Source organism: Lethenteron reissneri, chromosome 35, assembly GCF_015708825.2.
Source record: "Lethenteron reissneri isolate LAM-NWPU_2019-01 chromosome 35, ASM1570882v1, whole genome shotgun sequence".
Classification (NCBI taxonomy): Eukaryota; Metazoa; Chordata; class Hyperoartia; order Petromyzontiformes; family Petromyzontidae; genus Lethenteron; species Lethenteron reissneri.
Window position 1 is genome coordinate 13887433 of NC_083813.1, and position 23209 is coordinate 13910641.

General features: G+C 56.1%; 2 protein-coding genes across 2 annotated transcripts; both read right to left on the reverse strand.

The window, feature by feature from the left end:
* Positions 1-1540: 1540 nt before the first annotated feature.
* LOC133350802 (E3 ubiquitin-protein ligase RNF31-like) lies at positions 1541-7173 on the reverse strand. Its single transcript, XM_061565544.1, has 4 exons — positions 6756-7173; positions 2699-2846; positions 1932-2087; positions 1541-1745 (listed from the first exon to the last, which is right to left on the reverse strand). Exons 3-4 carry the CDS (start codon positions 2064-2066, stop codon positions 1572-1574), a joined length of 309 nt encoding a protein of 102 aa, XP_061421528.1. The 5' UTR covers positions 2067-2087; positions 2699-2846; positions 6756-7173; the 3' UTR covers positions 1541-1571.
* A 3081-nt stretch (positions 7174-10254) lies between these two features.
* Positions 10255-23165, reverse strand: LOC133350996 (palmitoyltransferase ZDHHC3-like). Its single transcript, XM_061565883.1, has 8 exons — positions 22870-23165; positions 21305-21383; positions 19123-19460; positions 16186-16310; positions 15605-15701; positions 14373-14454; positions 13700-13830; positions 10255-12338 (listed from the first exon to the last, which is right to left on the reverse strand). The coding sequence occupies exons 3-8, from the start codon at positions 19423-19425 to the stop codon at positions 12180-12182; spliced, it is 897 nt and encodes a 298-aa protein (XP_061421867.1). The 5' UTR covers positions 19426-19460; positions 21305-21383; positions 22870-23165; the 3' UTR covers positions 10255-12179.
* Between the last annotated feature and the right edge of the window lie 44 nt (positions 23166-23209).

The window sequence follows — 23209 nt, forward strand, 5'->3', positions numbered from 1 at the left end:
ATCGGCAGGAATTTATGTACATATGCTATTTGAACTTCTATTGTTTTTCACACTCCTATTGTTTTGTTGCAGTGATTGTTGTTCTAACTTGTTGATGCAGCCCTCCTGGGCATCTGAGCAAAAGAACTTCATAGTACTTCGGATTTCTCCAGGCTAAATAAAAGATTCTGATTATCGCCAAAACGACTTCAGTGTCAGGAGTCTCTCGCCCCTTTGAGCCCTGGCGAGATGCGAGAGTCCCGGCGAGCGTTAGGGGAAATGCAGCCCGGCCGCGTGAGTGGTGGTGGTGGTGGTGGGTCATGTGAACCTGTGGGGGCGGCGGGGACAGCGTGGTTCTCGACTTCTGCCCTCTGGTTCCTGGCCAGATCCTTTGCCCTCTCCGCTGGCTTCGGTGGAATTACAGGTCGCGTCACCCCTTCACTCGTTCGTTCGTGAAACATCACACGCACGTTCTACAGGGCCCACACTACGAAACGTATCAAGGGGTTAGGACATTGTAACATTCTGCAAAATAACTAATCAACAAAACCTGCAACTTAGTAACGAACATCCTTCGATAGAGCGCGTGGATATTTACGGCTTGCGCAATCTGGCTTCTTCAATCCGGACAGATCTCCTGTTAAGGTCGGAGCTACGGAGCGTATAACAGGAGCCCCACTACTGCGCAGGTTTTGTGCGGTTGTGCCGCCGTGCCACCGTGCCGCTCCGCGCGCGTCTCGGGTTGGACAGCCGCTGCGCTCATCGTCACGACGTCCGACATTTCGCTCGACGGGCTGGGACCATCTTCAGCCTTTTCCGGAGTTGTTCCGGAAGGAACTGTTTATTCGTCTGGAACGGAAGCTCCCTGCGCGTGGAGCAAAAAGTCGGACATCTCCCCAAGCAACGCCATCACGACCCAAACGCACACGACGGAGAGCTACAGCAAGCACGGCTCGCTCTTGTACGGCTCCAACAACGGCCGTTGTCAGACAAGCGCAGCCAGGTGGGATGGCAGTAGCCGCTCGCCATTCATCGCCGCTCATGCAAGTTCAAAGTGCAACGATGGTTTTGAAAACGAAGCAACTCCGCAAACGTGACAGCGGCGCCGACAGCAGCGGCGGTGCTCGACCGCGATGGCCACAAGCGCCGCAGCGCGCGGCACGCACCTGCGGGAGTTCTTGGTGTCGGGAGGGTGGCCGGGCTGCAGTCTTGTGGAGGGGTCATCTTAGCCACCTGCGCCGACAGCAGGAGAGGCCGTGAGCTGCCGGCAAGGTTCCTTCATCGATACGACGACGACAACGCGAACCGGGGAACTTACCGCCCGCGGCTTCGTCCACGCGGCCCCCGGCCACGCGAGGCCAACCGCATCGAAGAGGCCCACAAGCGATGTTTTAGCCGTCACTGAAGGCGACTTATCCGGGTACTGGGATGGGAATATTTCCAACCCGAGTGTCTCAAGTTAGCGCCATGCTCAGTAGGCCCCCGCAGTGAGCCGCGTGTGAATGTGCGGTTCCAAGTAAGCGTTTTACATTCCTATTCGACACTGGGTAGTGAATCGGTTTCCTAGCCCCTTTTTTAAAACCGGTTTGTATCTACGGTCGGCACGGTGCCACAGCGTAACATCTGCGCAGCACGACCGGCACGCGGGTTGTGCCTGTGTTTGGTGGCTGCGGCAGTGGACTGGCCTGTTTCTGCATTTCCACTTTGGACTTCTCAATTTCTTCTTGCGAAATGAATGAGAAGAGCTCCGGCTTGGGGTGAGTTCCCTGCGAAGGAGAAAGTCAAATGAAAGGCACGCGTGCGACGGGCGACGGGTTGAGGAAGCGGCATAAATCTCGACGCGACCCACCAACCCGTGCCTCCGAAGCGGCACGTGACGGACGCTCCCGCGCTCGCGACCCGACGCGGGCGAATGGGGAGCGAAGGCGCCCCGGCACGTGCGCTCTCCGCACCTTCAAGATCATGTCGACCTCGTACCGCGCCAGGTAGATGTCCAAAGTGACGGCGGCGACGCGATCCACGTCGGGCTCGCCGAGCGTGTCCGGGAAGGCCAACCCGTCGGCCTGCCGCTCGGTGTAGCCGAACATTGTGAGGACGTCTCGCGAGCCCTGCGCACCACACAGACCGCCCCTCGTGTCGCTCGTCTCAGCGATGGCGGCGGGCGCGGCGGATGCGTCGGGACTCGCGACGGCGCCACGGTGCGTCGGGTGGAAAGGGAGGCCGACGTTGCCACGGGTCCCTTGGCCCTGCCCAGGAGAGCGTCACGGACTGACCGGACTCTGTCTGACGCTTTTCAGCCACGAGGCCGAAAGCGTGAAGGCATTAGTCTGCGCCGAATGGGGGGGCTAATAACACTCGTCAAGATGAACTAATGTGAATGTTTAGTTTAATGTTGGCTTGTCATTAGGGATTCAACCTGATAGTAATCTGGCCACACTGGTTAAAGAGTCAATGAAACAAATTGTGGTGACAAAAACCGGCACCAAAAGGATTTTTCTTGGCGGCCAGGGTGATATCGTCATTCCGCGTCATCTTACGAAATCCATGCCAATGCATGATGCTGGTTCTCGCACTTGTTTCTGTGCTGTGGGTCTGCCTTGAACATTATACTTGGGCTCTCACGTGGTTAAGACGAAAGTGTAGTTTGTCACAAGGGGAACACTATCCACTGCCAGGGTCCGGCCCCACGGCATCGGGAGGCTCGGCGGGACGGGGATACCTTGATGCAGTCGACCGTGTTTTTGAACACCGGGTTGTCAAACTTGACGGTCTGCCAGTAGTCGGGCTTGTCCGGCTTCAGGAGGTTCCGGCCATACTTCTCCAGAAACAGAGAGGGCAGTGAGTACGGCGTTCAGGCCCCTGCCGCCCTGGCAGACAAACACACACAAATCCCCTGTGTAGCCTTAATCGTGTTCTGGGCAAGTGTCATAGCGAGCGCCTATGAAGGCTGGCGCAATACACAAGGGGGTGGGAGGCCAGATCCATGCACGGCCGCCTTTGTCTCCCTTGTGGTGATATTTTACATGCCGCACCAGGTACTCATTTGAGGCCGAGTCGACCTAGGGGAGGCCTAGGACCAATCAGTTACCTGTCACTGGTGTTGGCCGTGAGCGGGAATCTAACTCGGGTCACCGGATTTGTATCGTAGCGCGCTAACCGCTTCGCTACCGCTCCCCACAAACAAGAACACGCTCTCCTACCACCACCACCACTTTCAACACCATTCTATAACATCTCACACCACACCACCACACGTCACCACAACCACCGTCACCTCCAGACAGACACCACACAGCCCTCCACCACCACTAAACTTGCACACACCACACACCCCTCCACCACCACTAAACCTTCACACACTTCAACACCTGACACAGTTTCACTGCGCTGTCCGCCACCACGTTCACACCCGACTACCGGCCCTCGCGTGCCCCCCCACACTGACCCACGTGTCGAGCAAGTTGCCTGCCAGTTCCCCGTCGCATCCTCGTCGGTATTCGTGTTCCGTGTCAGTGCGTGGGCGCGTGAAGAATGCGTGCAATGCTGATAAGCAGGTGCGCTATTAGCCAGACCAGCTACGCAAGTCCATCGAGACAAACGTAAACTAGATTCATTCCGTTCACAATTGTTGTTTACTCAGGACAGCCTCGTCTGAGTCTCTCGGAGTTTTTGTTCAAGCTTTCCCCGTAGGGGCCGCTGCCAAAGCTGCCAAAGCTGCCGAAGCTGCCGCTGGGTGATCCTACTGAGCACGCTCATTTGCGAGCAATTTCTCGGCGCCGACACGCTTCCTTGAAAGGCCACGCGGAAAGCACGAAAACGCCGCACGGGGAAGGCACACGACTCTGGGATCGAACCCCGGTCCTCCTCGATGCGAAGCCACGACTTGTTTACCCCTGCGGCCCAAAGCAAAGCGAATCAGAGAACGTTGCTGGCGTTTTTACAACCGCGTGGCCAGGGCGTGGGGGCTGCCGCGTCAGGCGATTCCTCGCGACCTGGAGCGTCGTAAAGCCCCGGGGACAGCAAATCGGCCTGTGTGTGTGTGGTGGTCTGTGTGTATGTGAGGTGGTGTGCGTGGTGGTGTGTGTGTGTGTGGTGTGTGTGGTGGTGTGTGTGTGGTGGTGGTGGTGTGTGTGTGTGGTGGTGTGTGTGTGTGGTGGTGTGTGTGTGGTGGTGTATGTTGGTGTGTGTGTGGTGGTGTGTGTGTGTGGTGTGTGTATGTGTGGTGGTGTGTGTGGTGGTGTGTGTGGTGGTGTGTGTGGTGTGTGTGTGTGGTGTGTGTGGTGGTGTGGGGTGTGTGTGTGTGTGGAACCATTTAGGCTGGCCTGCCTACGATCCATCCTTGGTCTAACCAGGCTGGATTGTGTGAGGAGCTCACAAATCCTTGAAAAATCTGGGCAAAGTCCCATCAGTGAGCTCTCCGGCAGGCAAGGCTGCGTTGGCTGGGTCATGTAGCCCGCATGCCCAGCCACCGCATGCCTAACAGCTTTTGTTCGGCCGGATCGAGGGGGGCTAAACGGGCGCGGCACGGGCTAGAGAAGAGATGGAGTGATGTGGTACAGGAGGACGTGGAGCTGAGTGGACTTGCCGATGACCGGTACCAGCGGTGTCAAGATCGGCCTCAGTGGAGGAGGCTCGTCAAGGACGCTACTGGGCAGTTGGAGGCAGTCACCCTCCAACAACAACGGAGGGCGGAGGAGCGACGCTCACAACAACGAGCGGAGCGCCGGGTGGCTAAAGCACAGCAAGTTGGTACAGTAGGGGCACAGGTGGTGCATCAGCCAGTCATCTCGCGGTCATCTCGGTCAATCGACCCGTGGCACCTGGGTCTGCCCCGTGACCTCCTGCCAGCGGGCGTTCGACACTTCACGTGGCCTCAAGGTGCACTTGGCCTGGCACAAGCGTCGTGGTGACGTCACCGCCACTAGTGGCGAATGGCGGTTGTTGTTGTTGTTGTGTGTGTGTGGTGTGGTATGTGTGGTGGTGTGTGTGGTGGTGTGTGTGTGGTGTGGTGGTGTTGTGTGGGTGTGTGGTGGTGTGTGTGTGGTGTGTGGTGGTGTGTGTGGTGTGTGTGTGGGTGTGGTGTGTGTGTGTGTGGTGTGTGTATGTGTGGTGGGGTGTGTGTGGTGTGTGTATGTGTGGTGGTGTGTGGTGTGTGTGTGTGTGGATGTGTGGTGTGGTGGTGGTGTGTGGTGTGGGTGTGTGTGTGTGGTGTGGTGTGTGTGTGTGTGTATGTGTGTTGGGTGTGGTGGTGTGTGTGTGTGTGTGTGTGGTGTGTGGTGGGGTGTGTGTGTGTGTGTGTATGTGTGGTGGTGTGTGTGGTGTGTGTGTATGTATGGTGGTGTGTGTGTGTTTGGTGGTGTGGTGTGTGTGGTGGTGTGTGTGGTGGTGTGTGTGTGTGTGGTGGTATGTATGTGTGGTGGTGTGTGTGGTGGTGTGTGGTGGTTCGTGTGGGGGATGGTGGTGTGGTGGTGTGTGTGGTGGGCGTGTGGTCCGTGTGGTGGTGTGTGTGGTGATGTGTGGTGGTGTGTGTGGTGGTGGTGTGTGGTGATGTGTGGTGGTGTGTGTGGTGGTGATGTGTGGTGGTGTGTGTGGTGGTAGTGGTGGTGTGTGTGGTGTGTGTGGTGGTGTGTGTGTGGTGTGTGGTGTGGTGTGTGGTGTGTGTGTGGTGGTGTGTGTGGTGGTGTGGTGGTGGTGTGTGGTGGTGTGTGTGGTGTGGTGTGGTGTGTGTGTGGGTGTGGTGGTGTGTGGTGGTGGTGTGTGTGTGGTGTGTGGGTGGTGGTGTTGGGGTGGTGTGTGGTGGTGTGTGTGTGGTGGGTGGTGTGTGGGTGGTGGTGGTGTGGTGTGTGTGGTGGTGTGTGTGGTGTGGTGGTGGTGTGTGGTGGTGTGTGTGGTGGTGTGTGGTGGTGGTGGTGGGTGTGTGGTGTGGTGGGTGTGTGGTGTGGTGGTGGTGTGGTGTGTGGGGTGGTGGTGTGTGGTGGTGGTGGTGTGTGTGGTGGTGTGTGGTGGTGGTGTGTGGTGGTGTGTGTGGTGGTGGTGTGTGTGGTGTGTGGTGGTGGTGTGTGGGTGGTGTGTGTGTGGTGGTGTTATGTGGTGGTGTGTGGTGGTGGTGGTGTGTGGTGGTGGTGGTGTGTGGTGGTGGTGTGTGGTGGTGGTGTGTGGTGGTGGTGTGTGGTGGTGGTGTGTGGTGGTGGTGTGTGGTGGTGGTGTGTGGTGGTGATGTGTGGTGGTGGTGTGTGAACGTGAATGAGCAGCAGCAGCAAGTCACGTGTGCGTGGTGTCTGGACGATGTTTCCCGCGACCAAGTTCCCTGCCAAGTGCTGAAGGAGCCGCCCTGAGCTCGCGCCATGCCCAGAGGGTGCAAGTTTGGAGTCGTGGAGCCGAGTCCACGACGCGGCCTTGCAACAGCAGCAACACCCTGGGGGTGCCCGAAACTCCAGAAGTTGGCCCCGAGAAGGGAGATGAGAAGGGAGATGAGAAGGGAGAGGCGGTGGTGGAGGAGGAGGAGCAGGCGGCCAGGAGGGATGGGAGCTGCGCGGAGTGGGGAGTCGGAGGGAAAGGCGCCGACGGCGACGAGGAAGTGTATGGGGGGAGCGTTCGAGGAGGAACCCCAAAGGAGTGAGGAGGAGGAGGAGGGTGGAGAGGTGGGTAAGAGGCGGTAGCTTTTGGAGGAATGAGCGGACTGCGAAGGAGGCGACAGGCGAGGACGCGGGGAGCGGGGATTGGGAGGGTGAGGAGGGTGAGGAGGGGTCCGAGTTCGCCGCGTCCGCGCGCCTCACCGGCCCCACGTTGGGCTGGAGGAGGCGCTCCACGTCCACGTGCTGGTACCGCTCCGACAGCGGCCCGCCCAGCGCCGCGAGCTGCGCCGCGAGGCGTTGAGGCGCCCCAAGCGGCTTGTCCCTCAGGAGGCGCTCCGCCTCGTCTCGAAGCCCGCGGGGGGACACGCGGGCGCGGGCGATGGGCGACTGCATGAAGGGCTCACCCAGGGCCGGCCGGGCCGGGTCATTCCCCACCTCCATCTCCGGCAAGCCGACGGTCGCCCCGATCGCCGCCTGAGTCGGCACCAGGAAGCTTGGCCCCGACCTCGAGACCCCGACCTCGAGACCCCGACGGGCGGAGCGCGAAGGGGCTCTCTGGATGTTTCCGCAAACACGCAGGGGTCGCTGTCCGCAGGGCTGGATACCCCCCCCCCCCCCCCCCCCGCTGCTGCTAGTGCAGCAGTAGCTCTTGCAGAAGCTGCTGCTGCTACTGCAGCTGCAGTAGTAGTTGCAGCAGCAGCTGCAGTAGTAGCTGCAGCAGCACAGGTGTCAGCGGTAGTTGGCAGTCGTCGTTGTTGTTGCAGGAGGAGTTGTACCCCAGTCGGAGCTGAACCCACCACGGGGAAACCCCCCGCGTCACTTCCGGGTCGAGCGCCGCGTCAATTCCTGGCAGGCCCCGCCCCCTCCCTCCACAAGCCCCGCCCCTCCCTCCACACGCCCCGCCCCCTCCCCCCGCCCCCTCCCCCCGCCCCAACAACCACAAAGTGGCGCTGACGTCGCTTGTGCCAGGCCACGTGCACTTTGAGCCTGGGTGACGTGTCGACGGCTCGCTGGCAGGAGGTCACGGAACAGACCCAGGTGCCACGGGTTGACCGACTGAGATGACTGGCAAATGCACCGCCTATGCTCCCCACTGTGCCAACTCGCTGCGTTTTAGCAGCCCAGCGCTTCGCTCGTTGTTGTGAGCGTCGCTCCTCCGCCCTTCGATGTTGCTGGAGGGCGACTGCCTCCAACTGCCCAGAAGCCTCCTTCACGAGCCTCTTCCACAGACGCCGATCTTAGCACCGCTGATACCAGATATTGGCAAGTCCACTCAGCTCCATATCCTCTCGCGCCACATAATTCCATCTCTTCTGTAGGTCGTGCCGCGCCCGTTTAGCCCCCTCCATCCGGCCAAACAGAAGATGATTGGGCATGTGGACTACATGAGCGAGCCTCGCCTTCTGGAGCGCACCGATAGGTCTGTGTCCAGATCGTTCAAGGATTTGCGAGCTCCTCATACAATATCGCAGGTTATATCCAGGACGGATCGTTGGTAGGCCAGCCTGGACGGTTCAAACACGCGCCCTGCCCCCCCCCCCCCGCCGTCCTTGTCTCTCAATGTAATTCCAAGCATGCACACGACACCAGGTCGAATCAATTCCGTGACTGCACCAACATCACCAGCACACACTGCCAGTCCGTGCCTTTATTCACATTTCGTATTTACATTCACTGACCACAAACGCAACCCCACTCCCATACCCACTCTGCAAACCCATTTGGCGTGGCCACGTGAATGCCCTGGCTGCGAGGTGTGGACGAGACCTCGGCACCAGTCCCCTTGGGCCGTCGAAGCCGCGGGTGCCCTGGGGTGGAGCGCGTGGGGCACGTGCCCTGTGTTGGAATGAAGGCAATGGCGGGTCCCGGCTCAACTTCCCTCTGTGGAGCATGAAGCTTGGGCCACAGGCCAATGGAGCAGTGGCACCGCCTGCACACCCAATAGCCACATCACTGCGAGGGCAGTAAACTAGTTTGCCAACTTCCAGTTATGAACAGACTGCAGCCTCAATTGTTTTGGCCCAAGTAGTGAGCCCGGCGTCAAGAGAATGTGATTCCCACCTCCTGGAAATGTGTGCCCTGAGGAACTAATTTTTGGGAATTATGGTTCATCTTCCTGAATATTTTATGAGCTCAGAATCATCTTGCAAGTGGTACAAATACGTAGAGGTGGTGGTGGGGACATTTTTGTTGGGGGGCAAATATGTTCCACTGGTTGAACAAATATGTAGGCCACTGATATTCATCTGTGCGGGTCGGCCGAGAAAAGCGGCTTCACTAAGCTCAGTCACCACAGTGACGAACACAACTGATGTTTTGTTTATCTCTCAGCGAGGCCAGCAAACGCCAGGTGCCACTGCTGTAGCGCCAGCTCCAATGTTCACTGATAGGCTGCTATGAGATAGTGAAACACGGTTTAAACGTACCAAGATAGAATGTTCACGCCAACTTACGTCCCGCGGCAGTGCTTTGCGACATTAAAACGCACCGCACAATTTTACACAGCGATGAAAACTCAACATTGTGAACGACAGTGGCGTTCTTTTTATTGTGCGATTAGTTCCGCATTACAACTAAATTTGAGCACGTTTTGAGGCTGGTCTTCGTAAAAAGACGGTGCAAAAAAAATCAAGTGAAGCTATTCCTTGTCGCTGGAACGGCAAACCAAGGACGATAGGCCGACTGCGATCTACTCGCCGCAGAGTCCCAGCGGGAGACATCTGACACGGTCATTATTGTCCACAGAGGAAATCAAAGGCCTGGTTTTGTTGCTTCTCGGCCACGTGTGGGGATCCTGCTGCCCTCGTGTACTGGTGCGCACACTGGACTTGCAGCCCAGGCCATCGGCGCGATTCACGTGGCGGTAGTTGAAACGGTGCAAGTTTGTCCCCCCCCCCCCGGCCTGCCTCTGTCCACGCAGCAGTGTACACATGGGTAGACCACGCCTCGTCCATCGACAGGTCGCGTGTGGCAGGGTCAAGTGTCGGTATGGGGACTCCCATCTCTTTCGAGATGGCTGGCCGGTGTGAAAGAGGCCAAACTATCCTCTAAATGATCCCGCTCGTGAAGACCCTTCTGCCAGCAGTGGTGCGAGCAAAAAATTGCATGGCGCTCTTTCATGTTTTCAGATCATTTCACATGGCCGTGCGCAGTACCATATATGGTGTGATGCATGTGCAGTACCGGCTGGCTTGTACCGGCTCTCATGCGATGGGAAACTAACAACGCTGGAGAGCCACCCTGTCACGTGAGCGCGTATAAAGTGAAGTGCACGGCACATTCAAGGATAAACACAGTTTAAAAGAAACGTTACACGCCAGACAGAGCAGGGCGACGACGCGTTCCGCTCCCGTCCATCGTGCGCTGAGCTTGGGCCGTCACCCCCTCTGCGTGGACAAGGAACGGCTGCGGCGCCCATCGGTTCGCTGAAGAAAAACCGCCGCCGTTAAATATCGTAACCGATATTTTTGACTTAAGAATTTAGAAGGGGGTCCTGAGCCTTTGGTTGGGGGGGGGGGGCGTCTCCGGACACGAGTGTCGTGGCAGAGCATCTCGCCACGGACCATGATGCGTTGCAGCGCGCAGCGTTTGCCGACGTTCGCGTAAATGCGGGGGCGGGGGTCTCCGCCGCATGTGCAGGTGGCGGGGTGAACACCCCCTCAACGCGCTGCGATCAAACATGGTTCACGTAAAAAAAAAACCAGCTTAAAAAAATCTTTAATTCACTCAACTACAGCACTGCACTCGGCACCGTTCAGCGCTTCTCACCCAAGGTTTCCATTAAAATATCGACTCATTATTTACTTCAAATAAGATTGATCGCCTCCGCTACCATCGCAGAAGATTATCCTCGAATCGGGGATTCTCTCCACAGCCTCATGCGCGTCCTCCAGCAACACAACTTTGCTGATCTCAAGGAGCATAAACCATCACGCGAACTCCGGTCATCCGAACAGCAGCGGCTTTGGCTAACCATCGTACAAAGACCCGTCACTGCATCGTGCACATCCAGATGTGCTTCTGCGGCCATCTGGAAGGCTTTTCCTTCTAATGTTAGGAAGCCACTGGAGCTATGCACTTTTAAATCTAAATTGAAAACGAATTTCTTCAGAACTGCTTTTTGTGTTTAGTCTGTTATCCTTCCCCCGCACCTCCGATTAGCACGGTTGGCTATGTACGGTGCGAAAGAAGTTTAACGTACACACACATACACAAGTGTTGCATTTCACTATTTTGTGTGTCACCCTTCCCTCCGGCTTAATTTCTCATGCATTATTTTCCAGAGATCTGACCCGGACAGCTCCAACTGAAAGTAGGCCTTGATCACTACCTTTGTAAATTGAACAGAACGTGGCCCAGCTTGGCATCATGGAGACTGAGAAGTACTGCCCCAATGATATTCCTGCCAAGTGCCGCCCCTTTGATTAAAATGGAAAGCGCTATGACATTCTATTACGTATTTCCAGCTTTGATGTAAAACTCTATAAGAATAGTAAGCAATGTAGTGGTTTTCCATTTCGTTAAAAGAGCTTTTTTTGGAGAAAAAAAAATCACTCTTTGGAATATTTGCATAATATTACACACTCGTAATGTTTGCCAAGTTATAACCCGCTCACAGGCTTGCACGGGGGCTGTCAATGATACCCAGACACGCGGCATCAAAGGCTGCACAGCAACAGCGACAACCCGCCACTGTCAGCGAGACCCCCGGTTCCTTTACACTTGTATTTTGATTTTGACGGCATCACCTAGATTCCCGAAGTTTCTTCAAGACCGTTCACTTCTCGAGGAAGCTCTCGGCACGTCTAGAGAAACTTCGGGACGTCGTGCCGAACAGCATGCGGCACAAGCCGAAAACACAACGGAGAGATGAAAATAACTAAAATGTACACAGGCAGCCAGAGGGAAGCGCCTACCCGCCATCACCGTTTGTGATTTCTGTCGGCAGCCCAAACGCGGTCATGACACCGATGGATATGTTCCTATTGGTGTGCAGTCTTAGCAACGTGACGATCTGAACTGGAATTACACGCGTTACCCACAGCACACCTCACCTCACCCTCGGCATGAAGCAATCTCAAGTGCCCCAGAGTGTCACGCGAGTCGTGAATGGCATCCGGAATCCTTCCGCTGTGCCCTGTGACACTGCAGGGCGGGCGCGCGCACACACACGTATGAACGCGGTATCCTGGCACTATTTATTGAAGGCTAGTGGTCGCTTCACAACACCAGCAGCACAGTAGCTCATGGTCACAGTATCATTACACATTCTACGTGTGGCGAAGGTGCCTCTCAATGCCATGCACAGCGAGGCGATCCTGCTGCTGCTGCTGTTGGTGCTGCCTACGGGTTAATCGTTATGAACTTCCATCGAATATTTGGCAAACACTGTATTCGATTCCTTCCTTGCCTTAAGCATTACCGAGATGCTCTTTACCCAATGACTTTTAAGGCGAGAATTAATTCAGCACGATCTCGCGTGCGCTCGCACACACGTGCGTACAATTTACACGCCGACTCCAGCCAAGTCCGGGTTCCACCGGGCGTCAGTGTCTGTGTTTACGTCCCGAATAACGCCCGGGACTCACTGGCACACGGCGCAGCGGGCGGTGGGGCCGGCACGGGTCACACCGTGTACTGGTACGGCTCCGCTTTTCCGTAATCCGGCGCTACAAAAGGGTTGAACCACGCGACGGAGAACGGGTGACCAAACACGGACTTCATGTTCATCCACTTGGACTGCTTCACCCACCGGGGCTCCTCCCTCTTCAGCTGCTCGATCCCCTGCACAGCACAGAGACATCATCATCATCATCAGCCACGATCAATCCTGTCATCATCTTAATCATACACAGTCAATTCCCTGCAGGGCAGCCATCACCAGACTGAAATTTGCCCCCATTATCAGAAAACAATCCAACCCTTATTTCTTCAGGAGTTGGAAACAACCAGCTAGATGTGTAAACACGGTCTGCTTCGCAAGGGAGACCTGGATCAGATCGAAGACCAATTCAGACATCAAACTGGTAGCAAATCAAATGAATGCCAAAGCAAGAATACAACTAAATGCATAAAATGGATGTATGCCCAGGGGCTCAATGGCGTGTCAGAGCGCGGAGCCAACAATACCAAGTCCCTTGGTTGGGATCTGGGCAGTCAAACTGGATTCTCAAGTGCAGCGAGTCCGTGGTCTCAGCCACATCACAAATCACAGGCTGCTGCTGCTGCACAGGCTGCTGCACAGGCTGCTGCTGCACATGCTGCAGATGCTGCACAGGCAGCTGCTGCTGCTGCTGCACAGGCTGCTGCTGCTGCACAGGCTGCTGCTGCTGCACAGGCTGCTGCTGCTGCTGCACAGGCTGCTGCTGCTGCTGCACAGGCTGCTGCTGCAGCTGCACAGGCTGCTGCACAGGCTGCACATGCGCTGCTGCTGCACAGGCTGCTGCTGCAGCTGCACAGGCTGCTGCTGCTGCAGCTGCACAGGCTGCTGCTGCTGCACAGGCTGCTGCTGCACAGGCTGCTGCTGCACAGGCCTGCTGCTGCTGCACAGGCTGCTGCTGCTGCTGCACAGGCTGCTGCTGCTGCACAGGCTGCTGCTGCACAGGCTGCTGCTGCTGCTGCACAGGCTGCTGCTGCAGCTGCACAGGCTGCTGCTGCAGCTGCACAGGCTGCTGCTGCACAGGCTGCTGCTGCTGCACAGGCTGCTGCTGCTGCACAGGCTGCTGCTGCACAGGCAGCTGCTGCACAGGCTGCTGCTGCTGCACAGGCTGCTGCTGCTGCTGCACAGGCTGCTGCTGCACAGGCTGCTGCTGCACAGGCTGCTGCTGCTGCACAGGCTGCTGCTGCTGCACAGGCTGCTGCTGCTGCACAGGCTGCTGCTGCTGCACAGGCTGCTGCTGCTGCTGCACAGGCTGCTGCTGCTGCACAGGCTGCTGCTGCTGCACAGGCTGCTGCTGCTGCACAGGCTACAGCTGCTGCTGCTGCACAGGCTGCTGCTGCTGCACAGGCTGCAGCTGCCTGTGATTCGAGCCCGGGTTCCTGGCGGTGCTCGCTCAGCGCCCCGACCTTCGAGCTACCGGGCTACGTCCCGGAAGACGCGGCCTGCAGCGCGACACGCGGTTGCACCGCCCGCACCGCCCGCGTACCGTCTCGTCGGTGCAGATGGAGTAGACCTGCGTGCCGCACATGATGGTGGTGAAGATGAAGAAGAGGAGGCCCTCGAGGGACAGCAAGATGAGCAGGATCACGGAGGACGACGGGGAGAACGTGCTGCACTCTGCTCGCGACACAACGGTTACACACGCGGAGATTATTTTCCCCACTCGGGTCGCTGGCGGACCGGAGCTCGCCTTGATACAGAACGCGACTAGTAGCCACAGACACGGCGAGAGTAATACTGGACGTGGTGTGCCGGGCACGGGATGATTTTCTGGGTCGCTGACTCGGACAGAGCCGGCTCAAATTAAATTCAGGTTGCGTGGCACGATGGCGGGGTTTTATGTGTGGAGATATAAGGATTTGCTTCCCACTTCTTTTGTGATCATTTGTTAGCATTTTTGGTCACGATATGATTCAAGACACTATTATTATGGTGGTGCACTACGGCGCCTCTAGTGGTCGCAGGGCTCACTAATCCAGGAAGTGCAATGACACAATTCTTACAACACAGATTTTTACACGTCCAATTACAATCACGTATATAGCAGTAATGTGTTAACATTCATACATATTAATGCTGATCAGAAAAGAAAAAAACAAACAGATATCAGAGAAGAGGCCACCAAATATAAATGAGCGAATAGACGTGAGAGCACTCACTCTCCCAGTTCTCCCCGGAGCAGTACACCAAGTGGATGAGCACCATGAGGAGTGCGTGTACGGAGATGAGCGCGATGTACATCTGTGAATGAACAAGAGCACAACGCTGCACTGGCACCAAGAGGCAACACAAGCCGACGAGCGGCCTTCACGTTGCCGCAGCTTCATTGCTTTTCATAAGTTGTGAACATTACATCGTGTCCTGTTTGTGGTACCGGCGACATGTCATGAGCCCCAAGTTTCCACTCGCAACTCTCGCAGAGCCGTGCAGCTCTTCGTGCCCATGGAAACAGATACTACAGAGCTACCTCTAAGAACGCGTCAAGTGACCCACGATTCACACAGTAGGGGGCAGCACTTCTCCACCTGTCCTGCCGCAGTCATGCTCGTCACATGGCAGTCAAACCGATACACATTTTCATTCTCACCAAGGCAAGACTGTTTTAGTGGGGATTGGTCATAACAGGACGATCGGACATTCCCATTTCTAGCCAATCCCACGACCGTGCAGCAAGTGGGAGGAAACCCCAGTAGCTGGATGTCGTCAGTACGTGTTCATTATTCTTATTATTCTTATTGTTGACTCAGAGAAGCCTCACTGAGTCTCGGGATTCTTTTTAGGAGGATTTGGTTGTTTTTGCTGCGATTCAAGTGCACCCGACTCTGCTGATTAGACACTGTTTATGTATGGGACCTTTCTTTGCCAGTATCCAGTATCAAAGTATAAGAATGGGGTTTACCCTTTCTGACAATAAAACAGGTGTTAAGATGTTCAAACATGAAACAAAAACCTTTTGGCAAGGAATCATATCTGCATTAACCACATGTGGTGTTAGACCAACTTATGCATTCACACAGGTGGTCGTGCAGGGCCGTGGAATGTACACAACAACTTTTATTTTTTAACCAGATAAACGGAAAGGTGAGGGAGACGCATTGTCTGCTTGTTTATCATGACGGTCCTGCCAAGTTTCTGCAGAAGGGGGTGACGTTTCCAAGGATAATCCCAATTGAGTAACTTTGAAGGTAAATTTTCAGCATTGCAGTTCTTGGCAACTACCAGTTACAATCTACATTGTTTTAGCTATGGGGGGAAACCACACAGAAAGATACCCCAGTCAGGATTGAAACTCACACCCCTTCTTTCTGTGAGGCACACGTGTTACCGCTGCGCTGCCCTGCCACTACACGTGGTCACCCTGCACGCCACGTCACACGCAGAGGATACTTACTGTGAAGAGTACAAAGTACTTCTGGTTGCTTTCACCGACACAGTTATTCACCCAGGGACAGTGGTGGTCCATCTTCCTGATGCACCTCTTGCACACGCTGCCCGGATCAGATAACCATCATCACAATCGTGAGTACATTTTGTACCGTTACTGTCGTTCTTATCGCGCAAGGCTATCACGGAGGAAGCCACTGCTACGCTTCACGGACACGGTCTGCAGTACAATCGGGGGCGGTGTTGCTGCTGCATAATCCTAATTGAGCAATCTGCAGGTTGACTCAGCCCATCGTCCCTACGGGGCCGATAAAATCAGTGCGGAAGACAACAGTGGTTGTTCTCTGCATAGACATGCCCCTGCTGAAGATTTGAGATGAGCATAAACTTAGGTAAATGAGCTCTGCAAGAGCTTAAATGCCCCAGCGACGCAACGAAGTGCCTTGCATCGCATCTCATCTCGACCGTGCCGATGCCCCGCTGCAGCCTATCCCAGGGGACCCGCGGCAGCAAGCCATCCCCACGCGGCGCAAATGGTGGACGGTGCGTGGGGCGGCGATACGAGCTCCTCGTGGGAGCGGTGGTCACCTGCAGTGGTGGGCCCGGTCCGGCTTGATGCTGCAGCACTTGGGGCACTTGTAGACCACCTGGCCGGGCTGGAGCTGCAGGCTCTCGATGTACTCCTTCGTTGCGTTGCCCTTGGGAACAGCGCCCTGCGACGCGGACGTCAAAGCACGGGGACACCGATGAGCGGCGCCACGTCGCGACGCAAAACTCGTCGCGTGGGAATTGCCGCAAAGCCCAGAGACAAAGCGACAAAGATCCCCGTGTAGCTTTGAAGGCTTGCATGGCATACGAGGGGGTGGGTGGGTGGCCAGCACAACACCCGGATGCTTTTGTCTCCCCCAGTGCTGATGGTTAGACGCTGCACCAGGCTGATTTGACTGGTTCAAATATCCGCCACTGTTATTGTTAGCGAGCAGGAATTGTGCTCGAGTCGTCAGGTTCGTAGCACTGCACACTGACCACTGCGCCACCACTTCCGCAAAGCCTAAAAACCAAGACAAAGATCTCCCGTACAGCCTTAACAGACTGTTGGGGCAAGTGCTGTTAGCGAGCACCTGTGAAAGCCGGCACGGCGCACGAGAGGATGGGTGGTCAGCACCACGCCCGTCCGGCTTTGTCTCTCCAGTGGCGATGTTTACACATCACACCAGGTACTCATTTGAGGCTGAGTCGTCTTAGGGGAGGCCCAAGATCGATTCCGATAATCGTCACTGGCATTGGCCATGGGAGAGAATCGAACTCTGATCACCGGGTTCGTAGCAACAGCGCGCTAGCCACTGTGCTGCCACTTCTGCAAAGCCCCCACATACACACATGCGCGCACGCGTTTCCAACACGGGACACCGTTGAACATCATGAGTGTTGAAATCCATGGCCTAAGCAGAAATGCACGGCAGTGTAAAAAACAAGAAAAAGCATGCATATGTTTGGCGTCTGTAACGCTGTGCAAAGTGCGTTTGTTCTCGGAAGTATATATTTTTTTATGAACTTGTACCGCCTGCTACGATGTATGGATCAGAAATGTGGACATAACTACCGAGCTGTGGGCAACCATTTGATTCACTCGGCCGGTTTCGACAGCGTGGCAACGCAGCACAACTTTAAAATAAAATTTCATCTACATTGACTCATCTTTACGAGCGTTATCGTCACCCTCCTTTAGACAGACCCTGGGACGGCCGTTAATGATTTAGCCTCGATTGAAAAGCATTCCACAAGGGGTCCTATTGATCGTTGTGTTGCTCATGTAGTTGCCTGACTTCTAGATTATATGTTATTGTTCGCAGTGATCTTTGTGAACTATATATGTACTCACGTCAAGGGGCTAAAGGTTCTGTTAAGAACATTTTGCAGGTTTTGGAGGGATGCGTTGCTCGGAGGGACGATGGCCAGCAGTCAAGCAACATAACACACCCCAGAATACGTCTACCGCAGAGATGGAGCAATAACATTATCCCATGTGTATAAACTAGACGGATTGATGCGTTGCGAGACCGTGGCGCTTTGGGAAACGTTAAAATGTTGCCCACAAGGTAAGTCAATAATGCCACTTGTCGCCAGTAACGGCTCTGAGTCAGCGGGGAAACGGCCACATTCCTGGCTTGCTGTTGACGTTGCCTGGCTATCAGCAGATGTATGAGGCAACTCCTCCCTGTTCAAAGATAGCAGACTCAATTAGGTGGCTTGGTGGCTCAGAGGTCAGTGCGGAGCTTGGACCGCCGGGTCCCTGGGTTAAAATCTAGGTTCAAATCCAGGTTATATCCAATAACTGCACCAAAAAAACTATTACAACAAATTTGGTTATTCACTTATTTTTGATCATTTAAAGCTCTAAGAATTGAAAGTATGAGTGCCTGCAGTGTGATGAACATTACTGACAAAAGGCAGAGACAGTGTTGCCCTCTACTGCATGCGGACCAGCGTGTCACTTGACGAAGGAATCTCAGAGGTAGCTCTGTCATATCCACTTCCGGGTACTTATGTCTCGTGACATGACAGCAATATGACAATTTGGTAAAAATTGGGAAAACATATAAAAGATTGTACCGTGATTTTACTATCATCAGTCAGGAAAGGCTGAGAGCGCCTGCTGGCCCACAATTCAGTTTGATCCGTCCCACTGAACGAGACGCTTGCTCAGCGGTGGTCAGCCGTCTCCTTACCACTCTTCAATCGCTGCTACTACAATGGTCACTGTGAACTTCACTCATTCATTCCTCCACCCAAGTTCGAGACTCGTTCTACCAGACTCTTCCATCTCATCAACTGTGTTCAACCACCACACTGTAGGTCACAACAACTTACTCACCCACTCACTCACCCACTCATCCACCCACCCACCCACCCACTCACTCACCCACCCACTCACCTACTCACCCACTCACCCACCCACCCACTCATCCACCCACCCACTCATCCACCCACCCACTCACCCACCCACCCACTCACCCACTCATCCACCCACTCATCCACCCACCCACTCACTCACCCACTCACCTACTCACCCACCTACTCACCCACCTACTCACCCACTCCCACAAACCACACACTGCAGGTCACCTCACTTATTTTTCTGCTTTTTCCCTCGCACTGCTTCACTTTGGAATTCTCTCCTCTCATCATCATCTCTTCCCAAGTTCTTATAATGATAATAACCTCACTCAATTAAAAAGTATGTAAACTCTCACCTCGTGCAACTTTGATGGTGCTGTTTGTTGTTGGCTGCTTGGTCTTTTGGGGCTGTACTCAGCAACCGTGTTAATAAATAAAACATGTACCCACTCTTGTAAGGTAAGGCTGGTAGAGGTCAGATCGAAGGGATCAGGCAGGGGGGTCAGACCAGGTGGGTCAGGCCAGGGGTGGTCAGGCCAGTGAGATTGCGCTGTGGGGGGAGAGGAGTTAAACTGGCAGGGGTCAAACCGGAGGGGTCAGGCCAGCGTGACCGTGCGAGCGACTCACGGGGTCAGTGAGCATGGCCTTGCAGTGCGAGGCGACGGCGAGCAGGGCGAGGGCGTTGAAGAGGGTGCCGTTGAACAGCGCGTACGGCACGCTGGCCGGCAGCAGCAGCACGAAGGTCACCACGAACTCGGCGTACACGACGAGCATCCAGGTGATGACGGCGCACGTGATGCCGCAGCAGTCGCGGATGAACCAGCCGGCGCGGCCCATGTCGGGCGGGGGTTGCGCGCAGCGCTCCGGGGCCCGGTACTCGGCGCGCCGCTCGATGTCGCGGTTCGGGGCCCGCCGGCCCCACGTCAGCATCGCGGCCGCGCCTCACCGCCGGGCATCACGGACACCTACGCGGGCAACAACGTCGAAGACACTTGTACCCGGCAACCAGGGTGGCTGTAAAGCTCGAGTAGGTGGCACGTGACCCGTAGCCGCAGCCATAGCGAGCGATATACTGGATGTAGAGTGCCGGGTGCGGAATTATAGTCCAGCTAAAATTAAGGCCCTGGCCTCGCATAGAGACCCACAGTCTCACACGTGGTTGAATTTCTCATGAATATTTTCCGGGTCACTAGTAGACCAGAGTAGGTGGCACGTGACTCTGTAGCCAAGGCCACTGTGAGAGAGCTATGGGGGGATGGTTGGTTTGCAACCCAAACGTTCCAACCACAATACCCAACACAGGAACACAGAAAATTACACCGTGCTCGCCACAGTGACACAGACCAACATTGGCCCGTTTCCTGCTTGTTGCAGAGGTTTGTGGTTTGAATCCGGCGGGCTGCCCTGGTTATTACTGCAGGTGTATTAGCACAATAACACGAGCCATCTGTTTCACAGTGGACATTAAAGGTCCACTGACGTCATTCGAAATGAGTCGGCCATTGTACACCATCGTCAGGGTCAAAATGCTAAATATTACCCGATAACCACACAATTGTGATTACACATAGCAAGATCACTCCTGACTGTCAAGACTACATCCATCTGTAAAGCAAACTGCCTTTGTGATAGCCCTGCGGCTGACCTCACAGTTACACGTGACTTTGAACGCCAGCCAGCAGCTGGGCTGAGATGTGGTCGTCGGCTCTAGAGTTCAGCTCATCGTCTTATTCCGCACAGCCACAGCGCGTTCCTCTTCATTCCCCCAGGGCAATGGGTCATCGCAGAGCCTCACGGCAGCTCTGTGTCTGACGTGGGCGCTGCAAGGGGATTCTCTGATTTGGGAGGGGCAGAAATGTATGTACTTGTGCAATTATACTTCAATACTTAATTTATAATTATTTATTTTTGCGACTTGTTTTTCTCGATCTGGCACTCATATTGTTTTGTGTATTGTTTGTGGATGTAACTCGCTGACCCACCCCTACTGGAAATATGTAAAAAAGTACTTCATAGCTCATCGGGATAAATAAAGGTGACAATTTTGATCCTGGCTGAAACCACGTTAATAAAGGTACACGTGTACAGTTACTGGTATCCTTCAAACTGGGAATAAATGTAGATCGGTTGGGCAGGACACGTCGCTTGAAGGGACACCTATGGTCAAGAATAGTGACAGAGTGGCAGCCAAGGAATGGAACGTGGCCGACAGGACGTTGACGAGGAAGATGGAGCCATGTCATTAGCTCCTCGTGTGCAGGCGTTTGATGGATTCGTGCATCACAGACCCGTGACGGATGGAAACAATGTGGGGAGGCCTTCATTCAGCAGTGGATTGCTCATGAATGTGGATGATGATGATGGTGATGAGAGTCAAATGAGATGGAGCCTCTGATTTTGGATGAACATTTCATCCGCTTTAAAGAAGCGGATAAACGTGAGTGTAACCCTGAGAAGACTTCTTAATTGGGCATTGTATGTCAACCTATTAGAACCGTAGTTCACAGCATACACCACCAGCACAATCATCACCACAACCACCGCTACCACCACCAGCACAATCATCACCACCAGAAACACTCAATCACTACGACCACCACCTCAACCATTACCCCCAGCACCATCAGTACCACACTCATCACCAGCACCACTACCACAATCACCATTAGCATCACCACCACAGCCACTACTACCGCCAGCACCCGTCAGTACCACAATCATAACAACAACCATCATCACATTTACAACGACCACTACCACCGCAACCATCACCACAACCAGAACGACCAGCACCAAGCGGCCCACTCACCCGGGGTGGTGGAGGAGGAGGCCGATGGAGCCCGAGCCCCGTGGCGTGTGGGCTGAGGCCCGCGCGAGCCAGGACCGGGCTGTGGCACACACAGGGCAGGGAGTCAGGGCAGGGTGTGAGGGCAGGGAGTGAGGGCAGGGAGTGAGGGCAGGGTGTGAGGGCAGGGTGTGAGGGCAGGGTGTGGGGGCAGGGAGTCAGGGAAGGGTGTGAGGGCAGGGAGTGAGGGCAGGGAGTGAGGGCAGGGTGTGAGGGCAGGGTGTGAGGGCAGGGTGTGAGGGCAGGGTGTGGGGGCAGGGAGTCAGGGAAGGGTGTGAGGGCAGGGAGTGAGGGCAGGGAGTGAGGGCAGGGTGTGAGGGCAGGGTGTGAGGGCAGGGTGTGAGGGCAGGGAGTGAGGGCAGGGTGTCAGGGCAGGGTGTGAGGGCAGGGAGTGAGGTCAGGGTGTGGGGGCAGGGTGTCAGGGCAGGGTGTGGGGGCAGGGTGTCAGGGCAGGGTGTGAGGGCAGGGAGTGAGGGCAGGGTGTGGGGGCAGGGTGTGTGGGCAGGGAGTGAGGGCAGGGTGTGTGGGCAGGGTGTCAGGGCAGGGAGTGAGGGCAGGGTGTGTGGGCAGGGTGTGTGGGCAGGGTGTGTGGGCAGGGAGTGAGGGCAGGGAGTGAGGGCAGGGAGTCAGGGCAGGGTGTGTGGGCAGGGTGTCAGGGCAGGGAGTGAGGGCAGGGTGTGTGGGCAGGGTGTCAGGGCAGGGAGTGAGGGCAGGGTGTGTGGGCAGGGAGTGAGGGCAGGGTGTGTGGGCAGGGTGTGTGGGCAGGGAGTGAGGGCAGGGTGTGTGGGCAGGGTGTCAGGGCAGGGTGTCAGGGCAGGGAGTGAGGGCAGGGTGTGTGGGCAGGGTGTGTGGGCAGGGAGTGAGGGCAGGGTGTGTGGGCAGGGTGTGTGGGCAGGGAGTGAGGGCAGGGTGTGTGGGCAGGGAGTGAGGGCAGGGAGTGAGGGCAGGGAGTGAGGGCAGGGAGTGAGGGCAGGGTGTGTGGGCAGGGTGTCAGGGCAGGGAGTGAGGGCAGGGTGTGTGGGCAGGGAGTGAGGGCAGGGAGTGAGGGCAGGGTGTGTGGGCAGGGTGTGTGGGCAGGGAGTGAGGGCAGGGAGTGAGGGCAGGGAGTGAGGGCAGGGTGTGAGGGCAGGGAGTGAGGGCAGTGTGTGTGGGCAGGGAGTGAGGGCAGGGTGTGTGGGCAGGGTGTGTGGGCAGGGAGTGAGGGCAGGGAGTGAGGGCAGGGAGTGAGGGCAGGGAGTGAGGGCAGGGAGTCAGGGCAGGGAGTGAGGGCAGGGTGTGAGGGCAGGGAGTGAGGGCAGGGAGTGAGGGCAGGGAGTGAGGGCAGGGAGTCAGGGCAGGGAGTGAGGGCAGGGTGTGAGGGCAGGGAGTGAGGGCAGGGTGTGTGGGCAGGGTGTGAGGGCAGGGAGTGAGGGCAGGGTGTGTGGGCAGGAAGTCAGGGCAGGGAGTCAGGGCAGGGAGTCAGGGCAGGGTGTGATGACAGGGCAGGGTGTCAGGGCAGGGTGTGAGGGCAGGGCAGGGTGTGTTTGTACCAGGCTAGGTGTCCACGACGAGGAGTCGAGGCCCAGTCGCCGGACTCTGCAGTGAGCACGGGCGCGCGAAACTCCTCACGCATCAACCACCACCACAACCACCACAGGACCACCACCACAACCACCAGCACCACCACCACACCACAGCACTACAACAGCAGCACCACCACCACCACAGCACTACCACCACCACAACCACCACAGCACCACCACCACCACAGCACCACCACAGCACCACCACCACCACACCACCACCACCACAGCACCACCACCACCACACCACCACCACCACAGCAGCAGCAGCAGGAGCGGCAGCAGCAGCAGCAGGAGCAGCAGGAGG